This window comes from Chroicocephalus ridibundus, chromosome 22, assembly GCF_963924245.1.
Source record: "Chroicocephalus ridibundus chromosome 22, bChrRid1.1, whole genome shotgun sequence".
Taxonomy (NCBI): domain Eukaryota; kingdom Metazoa; phylum Chordata; class Aves; order Charadriiformes; family Laridae; genus Chroicocephalus; species Chroicocephalus ridibundus.
The window spans coordinates 2,743,544-2,755,677 of record NC_086305.1 but is presented as its reverse complement, the minus strand read 5'-3'; the positions used below and the strand labels follow the sequence as shown (position 1 = coordinate 2,755,677).

General features: G+C 49.6%; 2 protein-coding genes across 2 annotated transcripts; one reads left to right on the top strand and one right to left on the bottom strand.

Moving 5' to 3' along the window:
* Positions 1 to 82: 82 nt before the first annotated feature.
* Positions 83 to 6,000, bottom strand: DDX49 (DEAD-box helicase 49). Its single transcript, XM_063357672.1, has 13 exons — positions 5,797 to 6,000; positions 5,584 to 5,707; positions 5,399 to 5,484; positions 5,038 to 5,159; positions 4,744 to 4,931; positions 4,461 to 4,601; positions 4,037 to 4,112; positions 3,848 to 3,924; positions 3,248 to 3,345; positions 2,829 to 2,903; positions 2,128 to 2,216; positions 1,655 to 1,726; positions 83 to 1,359 (listed from the first exon to the last, which is right to left on the bottom strand). The coding sequence occupies exons 1-13, from the start codon at positions 5,909 to 5,911 to the stop codon at positions 1,183 to 1,185; spliced, it is 1,440 nt and encodes a 479-aa protein (XP_063213742.1). The 5' UTR covers positions 5,912 to 6,000; the 3' UTR covers positions 83 to 1,182.
* A 110-nt stretch (positions 6,001 to 6,110) lies between these two features.
* COPE (COPI coat complex subunit epsilon) lies at positions 6,111 to 11,561 on the top strand. The gene is made up of 10 exons (XM_063357676.1): positions 6,111 to 6,272; positions 6,598 to 6,660; positions 7,049 to 7,149; positions 7,356 to 7,508; positions 7,959 to 8,012; positions 8,493 to 8,574; positions 9,596 to 9,751; positions 10,023 to 10,091; positions 10,595 to 10,669; positions 11,209 to 11,561. The coding sequence occupies exons 1-10, from the start codon at positions 6,147 to 6,149 to the stop codon at positions 11,254 to 11,256; spliced, it is 927 nt and encodes a 308-aa protein (XP_063213746.1). The 5' UTR covers positions 6,111 to 6,146; the 3' UTR covers positions 11,257 to 11,561.
* Positions 11,562 to 12,134: the final 573 nt, after the last annotated feature.

Here is a 12,134-nt window from a genome sequence, read left to right as displayed (position 1 = left end):
GTTTGCCCACACAAGTACCGCTCCCTGCCCCTCAGATCCCACAACTCCCCCATGTGTTGGAAAAGGTCAAAGATCCAGTCACTTGTTGCAATAAATATTTATTTGGGCACTGACCATAAAAACTATTTTTGTAAGCCAGAGGATAGAAATAACAGTTCTTCGGTCTCGAGTCATAGAAAGCTCTGACCATTAGAGAAGGCACGGAGGATCCATCCTGACACCAGAACTGAGGCCAAACTCCAGGCTCAGCTACCCTGGGATTTTAAGTTCTGTCTCCATAGGGAAACAACCGTTTCTCAGGAGAGCTCAGCCCTCTCCAGCCCAACTTGTTCCAAACATACGTGATGCAAATCTACACAGGGAGGCCCAGAACCCTACAGAGCAGACCCAAATATAAACCACCCTGCTCACTCTTGGATGGTACAGGAAACAAGGCAGTCCTGCTCCCGGGGTTCTTTCGGTGCCAGAAATGGTCTTTGAACTGACTGATCATCTGGGAAAACAGCATCCCCCCCGGTCTCCAAACCATGGCTCTGCTATCCCTATGGAGAGCAGCCCGGGGCTGGAGACTGAGCCAAGGCAGACAATCGCAGGCAAGAGCATCACTTAAACGTATAGAGCAGGATTATCCCAAGAAGACCCCAGGACCAGCCACACAGTACAACCTCCCCACATGTTCCAGGAATTTTCCTCTCAGTAAACTCTGGGCTATGGCACAGATAGGGGCTGAGCTCATTTTGTCACAGTATTTTTAGACTCTGGCTCAGGGGAGAATCTGTTGATATAAAAAAAGTGAGTGGCAAGCACCAGCCCTTGAAAGGGAAAGAGCAATGACTGAATGAAGGGGAAAGAGAGAGAGGATCTTTATTTCCCTTCACATCACCAAGAATTCAGGTCTGGCCTCTCCTTTGCTGGCGGAAGGAAACATGCTCTTGAAAGACATTCTTCCAGGAGACCGATCCAGCCTGCCAGGAATGGCCCAAGCCAGCAGCATTGTGCAGGAAGGAAACAGAACGGAGAGGGTTCATCAAAGTGTCCCTTCTCCCCTCACCCACCTTCCCCGTACTCTCCAACACTGATTCAGGTCAGAAGTGTCCACATTAAAAGGTGTCAGATCCCAGTATTCCCAAAGCAGCAGCAGTGTCAGGGCAGTCCAAGCCAAGCAAGCGAGGCCAAGGGATGTTATTTCTCTTCCGCAGCACGCAGTCTGTTCCGCCGCTCCATCTTCTTCTGCAGTTTCTTCTTCAGCTGCAGTTGCTTTTTCTTCTGCAGTGTCTGCTGGACCTTCTCACGGCATTTCTTGTTTTTCTTCTTGATCTTTGCCAGCTCTGCCTTCCTTTTTGCCTCCAGATCTGGATCCTGCAATGGCAAATGCAAGGGCTCTAGTGACACGGCTAGGGACAGTGCCAGCCCCTTTGCCCTTCCTAGATGCCCACGCTGCTTTCTAGCCCGTGACCGAGTAGGTTGCAAAAGTCAGACCCTACTCCAATGTGCTTTTTAATATCAGTCACCCTTTAAGATAACACCTCCCCACCCTGAAGGGGAGTCAGGAGGACACACCACAGCAGCGAGGGAGGAACTGTCACTCCTTTTCCACATCGGTGGCATTATACCAGCTACTGATCAAAGCAGTTTATATAGCAGCAACTCTCACCTTCCCTTCAAGGATCATTTGTTTCCGCTTATTTATTTCTTTCTTCTCATCAAAATCCGTTCCCTCCAGTTCCTGGCAAAGCAAAAATACAGCAGGGCAATTAGTAATCACGCATGACAGGGAGAAAAGCAGAGAGGCTCTAAAGGGTGAGCAGAACCTCACCAGTGTGCACACGTTTGGTAGCTGCCGACCTTCCCCCCAAAGTACCAGCCTCAACACTCAGCAGCATAAAAATGCTGCAAAAACCATGCAAGAATAGAGCAAACCCAGGGAAGATAACTAAAACAACCCTCCACACACACACATCCAAGTGCTTCCACTAGAAAAAGGAACAAAAATCCTTACTTATGTGCTCAAGAGCAAAGCTGCGTATCCAGAGAGACACATTAGACTGCAACTAATCTCCTGGTTACAGCCAGCTGCCCAAGATCTCCAGCCCTCTGCACCAAGGGGCTTTGTGTTTGCACACTTACGATTTCACATTGCCTCCTGGTGACGTTCACTTGGGTGACAATGTCAAGCACAAACTGCTCCTCCACAGAGAACTCCTGCAGCTTCAGTTCTACATCAGGGCGAGACATTTACAGACCACGGTTGGTTACAAAATCCAGGAGCAGATTCTCAACTAGTAAAAAACCCAATATAGTTCCACTGATTATCAGTGGAATCATTGCCGTATGCTGTGGTCACTCTGACTTCTTCAGGCCTACAGCAAAGGACTAAATCCTCCCCTCTGCCTACAATTCCCCAGAGCATAAGATGTTGCATTAATTAGGTCTGCTTCCTAAAAAAAGATGAAGTCTGAACCTACGCAAAACAACCTGTTCTTTTTGTCCACCCCAACACAAGCAGTAGCAAGGAAGCAGGGAAGAAGCTGGCTGCTTTAATAAAAAGGTTACAGAGCGAGTTCAACACTCTGTTTCTCCTCCGCTAGAAACGGCAGGAAGACAAACACGTTCACACCTGGAACACTCAACAGCAGAATCAAAGCTGATTGAGATTCAAGCACTCCTGCTCTTTTCCAGCCTTATCCACACAGGGAAGAGAAACCATTTTACGCTGACGTTCTGGTTAACACATTCTGCACTGATGAAATCAGTGCTGCAAGTACCACAAGCACAAAGCAACATATATGATCCTACATTTTTAGTAGCGTTAACGGTGCTCCACTTACTGATTTCATCCTCAATAGCATGTACGAGATGGATGTCGTACTGCGTCACCAGTGTAATAGCTATCCCTTTCCGACCTGGATGATGAAAACACAGTGATATACGAGCCTTGACAAGCAGAGGGAGACAAAGTCCAACCCATGCCAAATTCCTTCCATCCCCAGGAGTTGGCCTAGCACATTATGGTGACAGGGTGCTGAGGGGTCTTTATGTGCTCTGAAAAATCAGTTCGCTATTGGTGCAGATCAGACACAAGCCAGGAGGAGCCAGCGTTGCAATCTTAAGGCTGAGCAGATCCGGCGCTGACTGAAGAGACCACACTGCAGCTGCTGCGAAGCCTCCTCACACCTGTTCAGGGCTCAGCCCCGGCACTGGGACCCCAGTTTTAGCCAGCAAACGGCACGTGCTTTTTCCTGCTCACCTGCTCGGGCTGTCCGGCCAACCCGGTGAATGTAGATTTTTGGCAGGCCGGGAGTGTTGTGATTAATGACAACTTGTACTGTAGGAATGTCCAAACCTCTGGAATGCAGGGAAAGAGAACAGAAGTTGAGAAACACTGTTTTAATACATGCAGTTGAAGTTCCTATCCTTGGCTTTCTCCAAGAGCCCCATATTCTCATGAACATGGGACTCTCTATTGGCTTGGGCTGGTTCTATGACAAACTCCCTCCTCATGCAACTCCCCAGCAGTCACAAAACGCAATGGCACCTTGCAGCCTGCCGTTCCCTCCTGGACCCAGAGAACACAGGAGGCCTCAAGGAAATCATTCTCCTTCTAGAACACATACCCTGTGTTCTTGCTGCAGCGCAGCAAGCCAGGATCAGAGCTCCATCACACACAATCAGCTCCAGAACACAGCTCAGAGACGTTCTACAATGGAAGCGAACAAACCCGTCCTACCCAAGCAGGGGGAATTTAAAGCTCTCCTCTTGCTAAACCCAGCCTAATCTCTGCAGTGGCTCTGGTGCTTGAAAAGCAGGCTTACGACTTTTGGCAAGAGAGACCGCGTTTTTCCCTTACCTGGCAGCAACATCAGTGGCAATGAGAATCTTAAAGATGCTGGACTTGAACTTTGCTAAAGCTGCAAATCGTTGCCGCTGTAAAGAGAAAAGTCTGTGTGAGGGACGTGGTGATCCGCAGGACTTGGACAAATGCCTGGCTTGGGGACGCAGCTGAAGCATCCGTCGCCCAGATTTGTCCATCACTCACCTGTTTCATCATGGAATGCAGAGCTACAGAAGGAAAGCTGTATTTCCTGAGCATCATGTTCAAGACCTGGCAGTCCCTTGAAGAAAAGAAAAAAAAAACCAAACAGAATATAAGCGGGAAATGTAAAGTGGACGGATCAGGACAGAGCTGGGCTTCCTTGAGAAGCCCTCGCACTACAATGACCACAACACTGTTAATTACTGAAGCGCTCTGATGGAGGCAGGGAATGGGACACCCACCCTACACCCGCCCACCCCCGAGACTGCTCAAAGGAAAAGGTGTTTCTCTACCAAATTTCAGAAAAGACTAACGAAGAAAACACAATTCCAGCCTAAACCCCAATGAAGTGGGAATCTGGAATCTCAACTAGAAATGTGAAGTCACACGTCCATTAAGAGCAATCACGAGGAACAATGCCACTCACTTGCAGGTTTTGGTAAAGATAATAATAGACCAGTCTTCATGCTCGTCCTGGAAGGTCTGGATTAAGTGGACAAGGTACGCGTCCTTGATCGCTTCGGGTACAAGCAAGTAGCGTTGGTCCAACTGATCCACTGTCCGCACCCTGTTGGGAGGGGAAGGTGAAGCATCAAGAAGCACCGGTTTGGCAAGCGAAAATGGAACACAAGGGAAAGATAATGGGGAGACAACAGAACGGAGAGGAAACGGGATTCTTCATCTGCTCTGCAGAGCGGACGAAGACTTACTCAGACACAGCCTCCCAGAAGAACGGTCTGTTCGCGGCCAGGCCCTTCAGCTCTTTCAGGGTGTCGGTTAGCGTGGCGCTGAACAGCAACGTCTGTCTGCGTGCTGGAAGCGCCTCCAGAATCACCTCCAGGTCCGGGGTGAAGTCAGCACAGCCCTGCTCCAACAACCGGTCAGCTTCATCCAAAATCTAGGTACAGCCACAGATAAGCGAGATCACCTGCATGCATACCTACAAAACTAAAAAAACCTTGAAAGCGTTAAAAAAAAACCCCAAGCATAGAAAATTGCCTTACCAAGAATTTTATTTTTTTGAGGCTGAAAGTGTTGGAACTGCGGAGGTGATCTGCCAGCCGGCCGGGAGTAGCGATGACAACGTGGGGTTTACGGGAGAGCTCCAGCGCCTGCGCCACCATGTCTGCACCGAGAACCACAGAGCCGAGTTACGGCCAACCGAACGCTAAAATCATTTAGTCTGCAAAGCTGGAGAATGTCACGCTCCTTATTCCCACCAGCCTCCACTCCCTGGGACACTGGATCCTCAGCAGGGCGAAAACAAACCGTATGGAACCAGAGCGTCCCCGGGTGCTCTGCTCTCTCCCCACCCCACCATCCCGGGGCCGCTGGAGGTTCCAACCCCCGGGAGGCAGCACTCACCCAGGCCGCCCACCACCACGCAGTCCTTCAGGCCGAGGGGCTTCCCCAGGACACGGAACTGCTCGGCGATCTGGTACGCCAGCTCCCTGCCGGGGAGGAGAGAGCTGAAACGGGGCCGGGCCGCCGCGGCGGTGCCTTCCGGGACCGGCTCTCCCGCTCCGGGCCCTCCCGGGACCGCTCCGTACCTGGTGGGTGTCAGCACCAGGCAGAAGATGCCATAGGGGTCCTCGGAGAGCACCTGCAGCACCGGCAGCACGAAGGCCGCCGTCTTCCCGCTGCCCGTCTTGGCGCAGCCCAGGCAGTCGCGACCTGCGAGGGAGGGAGAAGGACGGGGGCGGTCAGCGGCCGGTAACGGCGATGCTGATACCGGTACCGGGACGGGGGAGGGGGGCGCTCACCCTGCAGCACGGGCGGGATGCAGGCGGCCTGCACGGGCGTGGGCCGGCTCAGCCCCACCTGCCGCGCCTGCTCCGCCAGCCACGGCGACAGCCCCAGCGCCCGGAACTCCGCCATGGCCGCCCCCGGCCACACCGGGCACTCGCGGACACGCGTCACCCTGCGCGCCCGCCTCCCTCACTGGCTGACCTCCCTCCCAGCATGCCTGGCTCGGCAGCCGCTTCCGGCGCTGCGGTGACGTTTCCGCCTCCCTGCGTGCCTATTGGCTGGAGCGGGAGGTCTCCATGGAGACTGTGGCACCCGGCAGCCTCCGCGGCTCAGCTGCTTCCGGAGACGTGTCTGAGGCGGGGAAATGGCGTCCGGGGCGGGTGCGGGCTCCGCTGGTCAGGGCGGCGAGGCCGACGAGCTCTTCGACGTGAAGAACAGCTTTTACATCGGGGCCTACCAGGCCGCCATCAACGAGGCACAGCGGGTCAAGGTAGGAGCGGCTCGGAGGGAGCGTAGGGTATCCCTTGGCCCGCGGGTCCGCGCCTTCCCTCAGCTGTCCGGGCGTCTAAAGGCCCAGTCCTGCGGCTCCCCGAGCGCCTTCCGGCAATGCCTGTCTCTCCCCAGTCCGTTTTCGGTGCCCCCCGTCTCGCTGCGCTCGCAGGGGGACGCTGAGGTGGAAGGGGGGGACCCGAGAACGTGTGTGTGGGGGGGGGTACCGTGTCTCTGGGGGAGTCTCGCATGTGGAGCTGTGCTGTTGCAGGGTTGGGTCATGGCTGTACAGATCCCTGAGAGAGGTTCTTGTTTGTTCCCTGCAGCCCTCTAACCCGGAGAAGGAAGTGGAGAGGGATGTCTTCTTGTTCCGAGCCTACATCGCCCAGGTGAGGTTGTGAGTGGTGCTTTGCAGCAGCACAGGCCGAGTGCAGGGCTGGAGTTGAGGAGGTTGTGAGTCTGAGTCCTCCTTCAGCAGTGGAACGCAATGCATTCCCTGCCAGTAGTGCATTTGCTAATGCCATTTGTTGTACGTAGGGTCAGGATGGCCTGGTGAGGCCTCTTTGAGAGGTGCTTTCTTATGTTTAAAATGTCATATGGGTAAATAGCCCTCTTTAGGGTTATGGAATTTGGCTGTGTTTGTACAGTATGACATGAGACATAAAGTAGAAGTTTCCTGTTGTTGTTATTCTAACAGAGGTTTTGGAAAGTAAGCAGTTATTGCCTGCATTCTGAAAAATTAGTAATAGATTATTTTTTTTTTGTTGCCTTCAATAGAGAAAATACGGTGTTGTCCTGGATGAAATTAAAGCCAATGCTAGCCCTGAGCTCCAGGCAGTGAGGATGTTTGCAGAATATCTTTCAAATGAGAGTCAAAGGTAAGTCTGATAATAAGCTGGAACTCAAGCCCTGTCCTGCATGTCCATGCTTCCACGTGGAAAGCTTCTTGTTGAAGTGTGGCCTTTGTTGTGATTTTCTGTGGTTTTGCAATGAATCCCAAAAAGGAAGACTTGTGTGGGGGCAGGATCTTGTTGTCTTGCTTAGTAATGAAACACTCCCAAATTCTTACCCTTGCTCTTCGTAGGGACGCAATTGTTGCTGATTTGGACAAGAAAATGGCAAAAAGCGTTGATATAGCCAATACTACTTTCTTGCTGATGGCTGCTTCCATCTATTTCCATGATAAAAATCCTGATGCGGCTCTGCGTGCTCTGCATCAAGGGGAGAGCTTGGAATGGTAAGTGGCATCGTGGAGGTGTGTGCTGGCAAAGCCACTCTAGAGAGAGTTGCCATAGAAATGTCTGAGGCCTGGTTTATCTCTAAAAAGCCTTCAAACCATTGAGAAACTGCTTTGAGCTTTGCCTTCTAAGTAGTAAATGATTTGGTGCTCGTCCTACAATATCAAGTCTATTGCTCCCTTGTGAAACTTAAGAACCCGATTTATTGATTTGTGTGTGCTCAGAATTGCTGAGATGAGCATTTTGTCAGTACAGCAAGGGAGCACTTGGGAGCTGGGAAACAGCTTCCCTGTTCTGGGTCCTGCTCCAAGAACCGCCCGCTCTGTTGGTTCCCTGCGGCAGGAGGCTCATCTCTGGGCACTGGCAGCACATCTCTCTGTTCCCGGGCAAAGTGTAGGGAGCAGTAAAGCCTACAGTTGTCAAAATCACTTTGCTCTTGTTCATTGCAGCATGGCCATGATGATACAGATTCTTCTGAAGCTCGACAGGCTCGATCTGGCTCGGTAAGTTTGTGTCCCTTTGCTTCTTAACGATGTTTTGGTGGGGGAGCCTTGATAAGAGAATTTTCATCCCCTGGCCTCCCCCAAGGTGCAGCATTTTACCGCCTGCAATGGACAGAAGACCTTGCGTGTAGGTACGGGTACGCTGCAGAACATTTTTATTCTTTGAGTTGCAATAGTTGTGGGGATAATAGAGCTGGATAAAGCTAAAGGAAGAGAGGGACCTCTAGCTTTAATCTCATCTTCAGCAGTGTGGTTTGAATCTCTAATCCCGGGTTCCTAACTCCTCATGGGGAAGTAAAACAGGGAGGTCTTTCACAGATTTTATTGGTAAAATACTGAGATGTTTGTGCCACATTACCAGCTTGCCGCTGCTGTTGTGCTATAACGATGGAAAAACTGAGAGAAGAAACTACAACCTTTAATTTCTGCCTTAAAGAAGTTGCCTTTTCTTTTACGTGACTCCCACCTTTGCTTCTGCAGCAAGGAACTCAAGAAGATGCAGGAACAAGATGAGGATGCGACTCTTACTCAGCTGGCAACTGCCTGGGTGAACCTGGCCATAGTGAGTATCTTAAATGGGGATCCGTCACCTACAACATCTGAGAAGCACCACTCTGTATCTTATTCCTAATTGCTCTTTTCATATCATGCCTTCAGAAAAGCGTGCAGGATTTTTGTTGGTTTTGTGGTTTGTTTTTTTTCCTTTCCTTCAAGTACCGGAAAAATATTGGTAATGGTCTTCACAAATTAACTGGCTATTTTGATTGTCAGCCTTTCATCTGTGCTCCTTAGCCTTCAGCTCGCACAGGCAAGAGCTAAACCACACTTAAATATTTCACAAAACATTATAATATAAAATGGAAAACTGCAGCGTTACTAGCATCCAGACCTTGCAATTAAACTCCAAGAAAAAAAATGTAATGCTCTACTTAGAGCAGACAAAAACATACAGTTTGGCAGTCCAGACAAGCATGTGATTGAAAACAAGCAGTCTCCTGAAATTCGGTGAAGTCAAAGGTTATGCGTGCAATAACCTGTTATATTAATAAAACTTTTTTTAGTGTGCATTTGGTTTTGTTGTGAAATCTCTCATATGTAGCCCTTGCCTTACCATAGTGTGCGGCTAGGTTCTCCTTAAGATCTTTCTGCAAGAGATCCCACCTCTAACTGGGGAAGATGCTGCATGTAGAACCTTTCTGAAGTTGGAACTTTTTGAAAAGCCAGGTGTCCATACGTGCGTTTAATTATAAAAATCTCATTCATAATCCTTTATTACGTCAAACATCTGAAGTGGTTCTTTTGAAGTGGTTTTTTTCTTCTTTTTGAATGGAAGCCTGGATCTTTTGATCATTTAAGTGCTTCTTAGTATTAAATATTTTTACATTTCTTTCATCTATGGCCTGACAGTGATCTGTTGTGCTACAGGAGATCACGTGGATGCCAGCAACTGTTAGCATTGGTTCTTACACATTTTATACCTGGGCTTTATAACCCTAGAAATTAACTTTGTGCCCAGTCCATCAACCGTGGCAAGAACATACAGGTGTAGTGAAACGGTGGGTGTTTGTCTCCTCCCTTTGCAGGGTGGGGAGAAGTTACAAGATGCCTATTACATCTTCCAAGAGATGGCAGACAAATGCTCCTCCACCCTCCTGCTCCTGAACGGGCAAGCAGCCTGCTATATGGCTCAGGGCAAGTGGGACGACGCGGAGGGAGTGCTTCAGGAGGCACTGGACAAGGTACTTTCTGGTTTTGCCAGGCAGAGTTGCTCTCAGGGGGCTATGGAGTAAACCAGCAAGGACCTTCACTGTTAAACTGCATGAAAATACCAATATATTGATATATATCGCTAAGGGTGATTGCTGTATAGACCTACCCTTTCTTCTACTTTGCCTTTTCCAGTAAAGTGAGCTGTGGGTTTGGGCAGAACTTGTTCCTGCAGAACTTGTGCTGGTTGTTACGCTGGGTCGCGGTAAGTCGGGTAGATCAGGTGATTGTTCTTGTTTGCAGGACAGTGGCCATCCCGAGACCCTGATCAACTTTGTCGTTCTGTCACAGCACTTGGGCAAACCGCCAGAGGTGAGGCGTGTTTTATTGTACTCCGCAAGTGGATACGATCAGCCTGTTCCTGCTGCCGAGCGCAGGCTGCAAGTTCCTAGTGCACGTAGAGACTCTGCTGGGGTTTTGCGGTTTTGTAGGTTCTCATCAGGACTGGGATTAACAAAATAGAGTAGTTCTGGGGTGCAGGGAGCTCACATCTTCAGTATTCAGTAAAGCGTTTGTGGAAATACAGGTGGTGTAGATAATGGTATATACTTGGAGGAAGGCCTGGACAGAAGAAGTCTCTTTAGTTCTAAGTTCAGTTCTCACTGATTATTTCTTGAACCCGCTATTTAAGGTTTACCTTCTAAGTGCAGAGTATGCACAGGTCTTACTGGGTTTAACTGGGGCTGCTAACGTTCAGGACACAGAGAAAATCGGGTCTTTACTCACTGCAAACAAATACATTGAAGTGTGGTGTTTTAAACTCTTGGCTTCTCATGTTATCTCGATATTTAAATTTCTCTGTCTCATCCCTTCAGGTTACGAACCGCTATTTGTCACAGTTGAAAGATGCGCATAAAAATCATCCATTCATAAAGGAATATCAGGCAAAGGTACTAATTACTTTCTCATATAAAATTGAATTTGTCATGCTTCGTACCAGTATCTGATGGGGCGAGTGGTTTCTTTACCAGTAAAGATGACTGCAGTTCAGAGGGGGCAGGTCCGTGGTCTTTCTCTGTCACATCACTTGCCAGCAAATTTTCTAGCCCTTGTGAGAGAAACACGAGCCAGGTGTTAAACGAAGGAGTGATAGACCTGAACCCGGTAACATCCTGAAAGAACAGCTCTGTGATGTGGGCTCTTAATTTGAGTCAGAAGTTTGTTACTGTCGGACTCTATGCTTGAATAGTGGAAGCATCCTTCTGGAAGAGAGAACTTGGAGAGGGGGAAAGAAGGATAAAGATAGTAGCAAAGAGAAAATGGAACAAACTGAAAAAAATTGAGAACTGATACATGTGAGCTTGCTTCTTAGAATTCCTTTTGCCTTAGTGAGCTGTGATAGCGGTGTTTTCTTCAGCAAACGCAGGTTTTATTAAATTTTCACTGAAGTTCAAGATTTGTTAATTTTATTTTTGTTTCTGATTTGAAGGAGAATGACTTTGACCGGCTAGCCATGCAGTATGCCCCCAGCGCGTGAGGAGAGGGGAAGGAGGCCGTGGCCCTGCTCTGGGGTACCTTGGGAACTGGGGTTGGTGTCCAGAGCCTCTCTGGTAACACGGCAAAACGCCCTCTGCAAGGGGGTCTGGCGTAACTCGCTGTGGCAGGGTCTTGCAGTCCAGCAAAGCTGGTGCCAAACCTGTATGTAACGGTGGCTACTTGAATTTGGTAGCTGAAAAGCCTGCGTTGTGGCTTGCCTGGGTCCTGAACTCTGCTTAAAATGCAGTGCAAAACAAGAGTGTGCAACTCTGTACCTTGAACATTCCTAATAAAGCCTTTTCTGGATCTGTGTGCCCCTTGATTTCTGGAATTCAAGTAATTCTGCTCTGGGACTGAGCCCTGTCATCTGTACCGAGGGCACGCTGGTGGGAAGAGTATGAAGGTTAATTTTAAGCATCTGCCTTCAATCCATGGATGAATCCTGAGTTATGGATCTTCTTTCAGCCTGACAGGTGACTCCGCCATTAACTTCATCATCCTCTGGAAGAAGCATACGCAGCTGCAGGGGTCACTGCTGGTGAGAGGGAAAGCTTCCCCCAAAATAAAAATAATCCGATGGTAATAGGCTCGGCCTTAATCTTAAGTTGGTAGAATGCAGCAGCTCGTGTCCCGGAGCCAGCAAAGTACATCCTGCAGCGCGTGTGGAAGTGCGCTTGTCACCGGTCACTTCTGAAACGGTGGTGGCTGTCAGACCTGACGTGTCGTGGAACATAACGTGACCCAACGCTACGTGGTGATGCTTTTCAGGGGCCGCGGACTCCTGGGTAGCGTTTGAGGCTACTGTGTGTGTCGGGTGATTGTGTTCTGTCAGAGATGCAAAGAGCAGATGCCCAAGTGGAACCCTCAGCGCGGATCTGA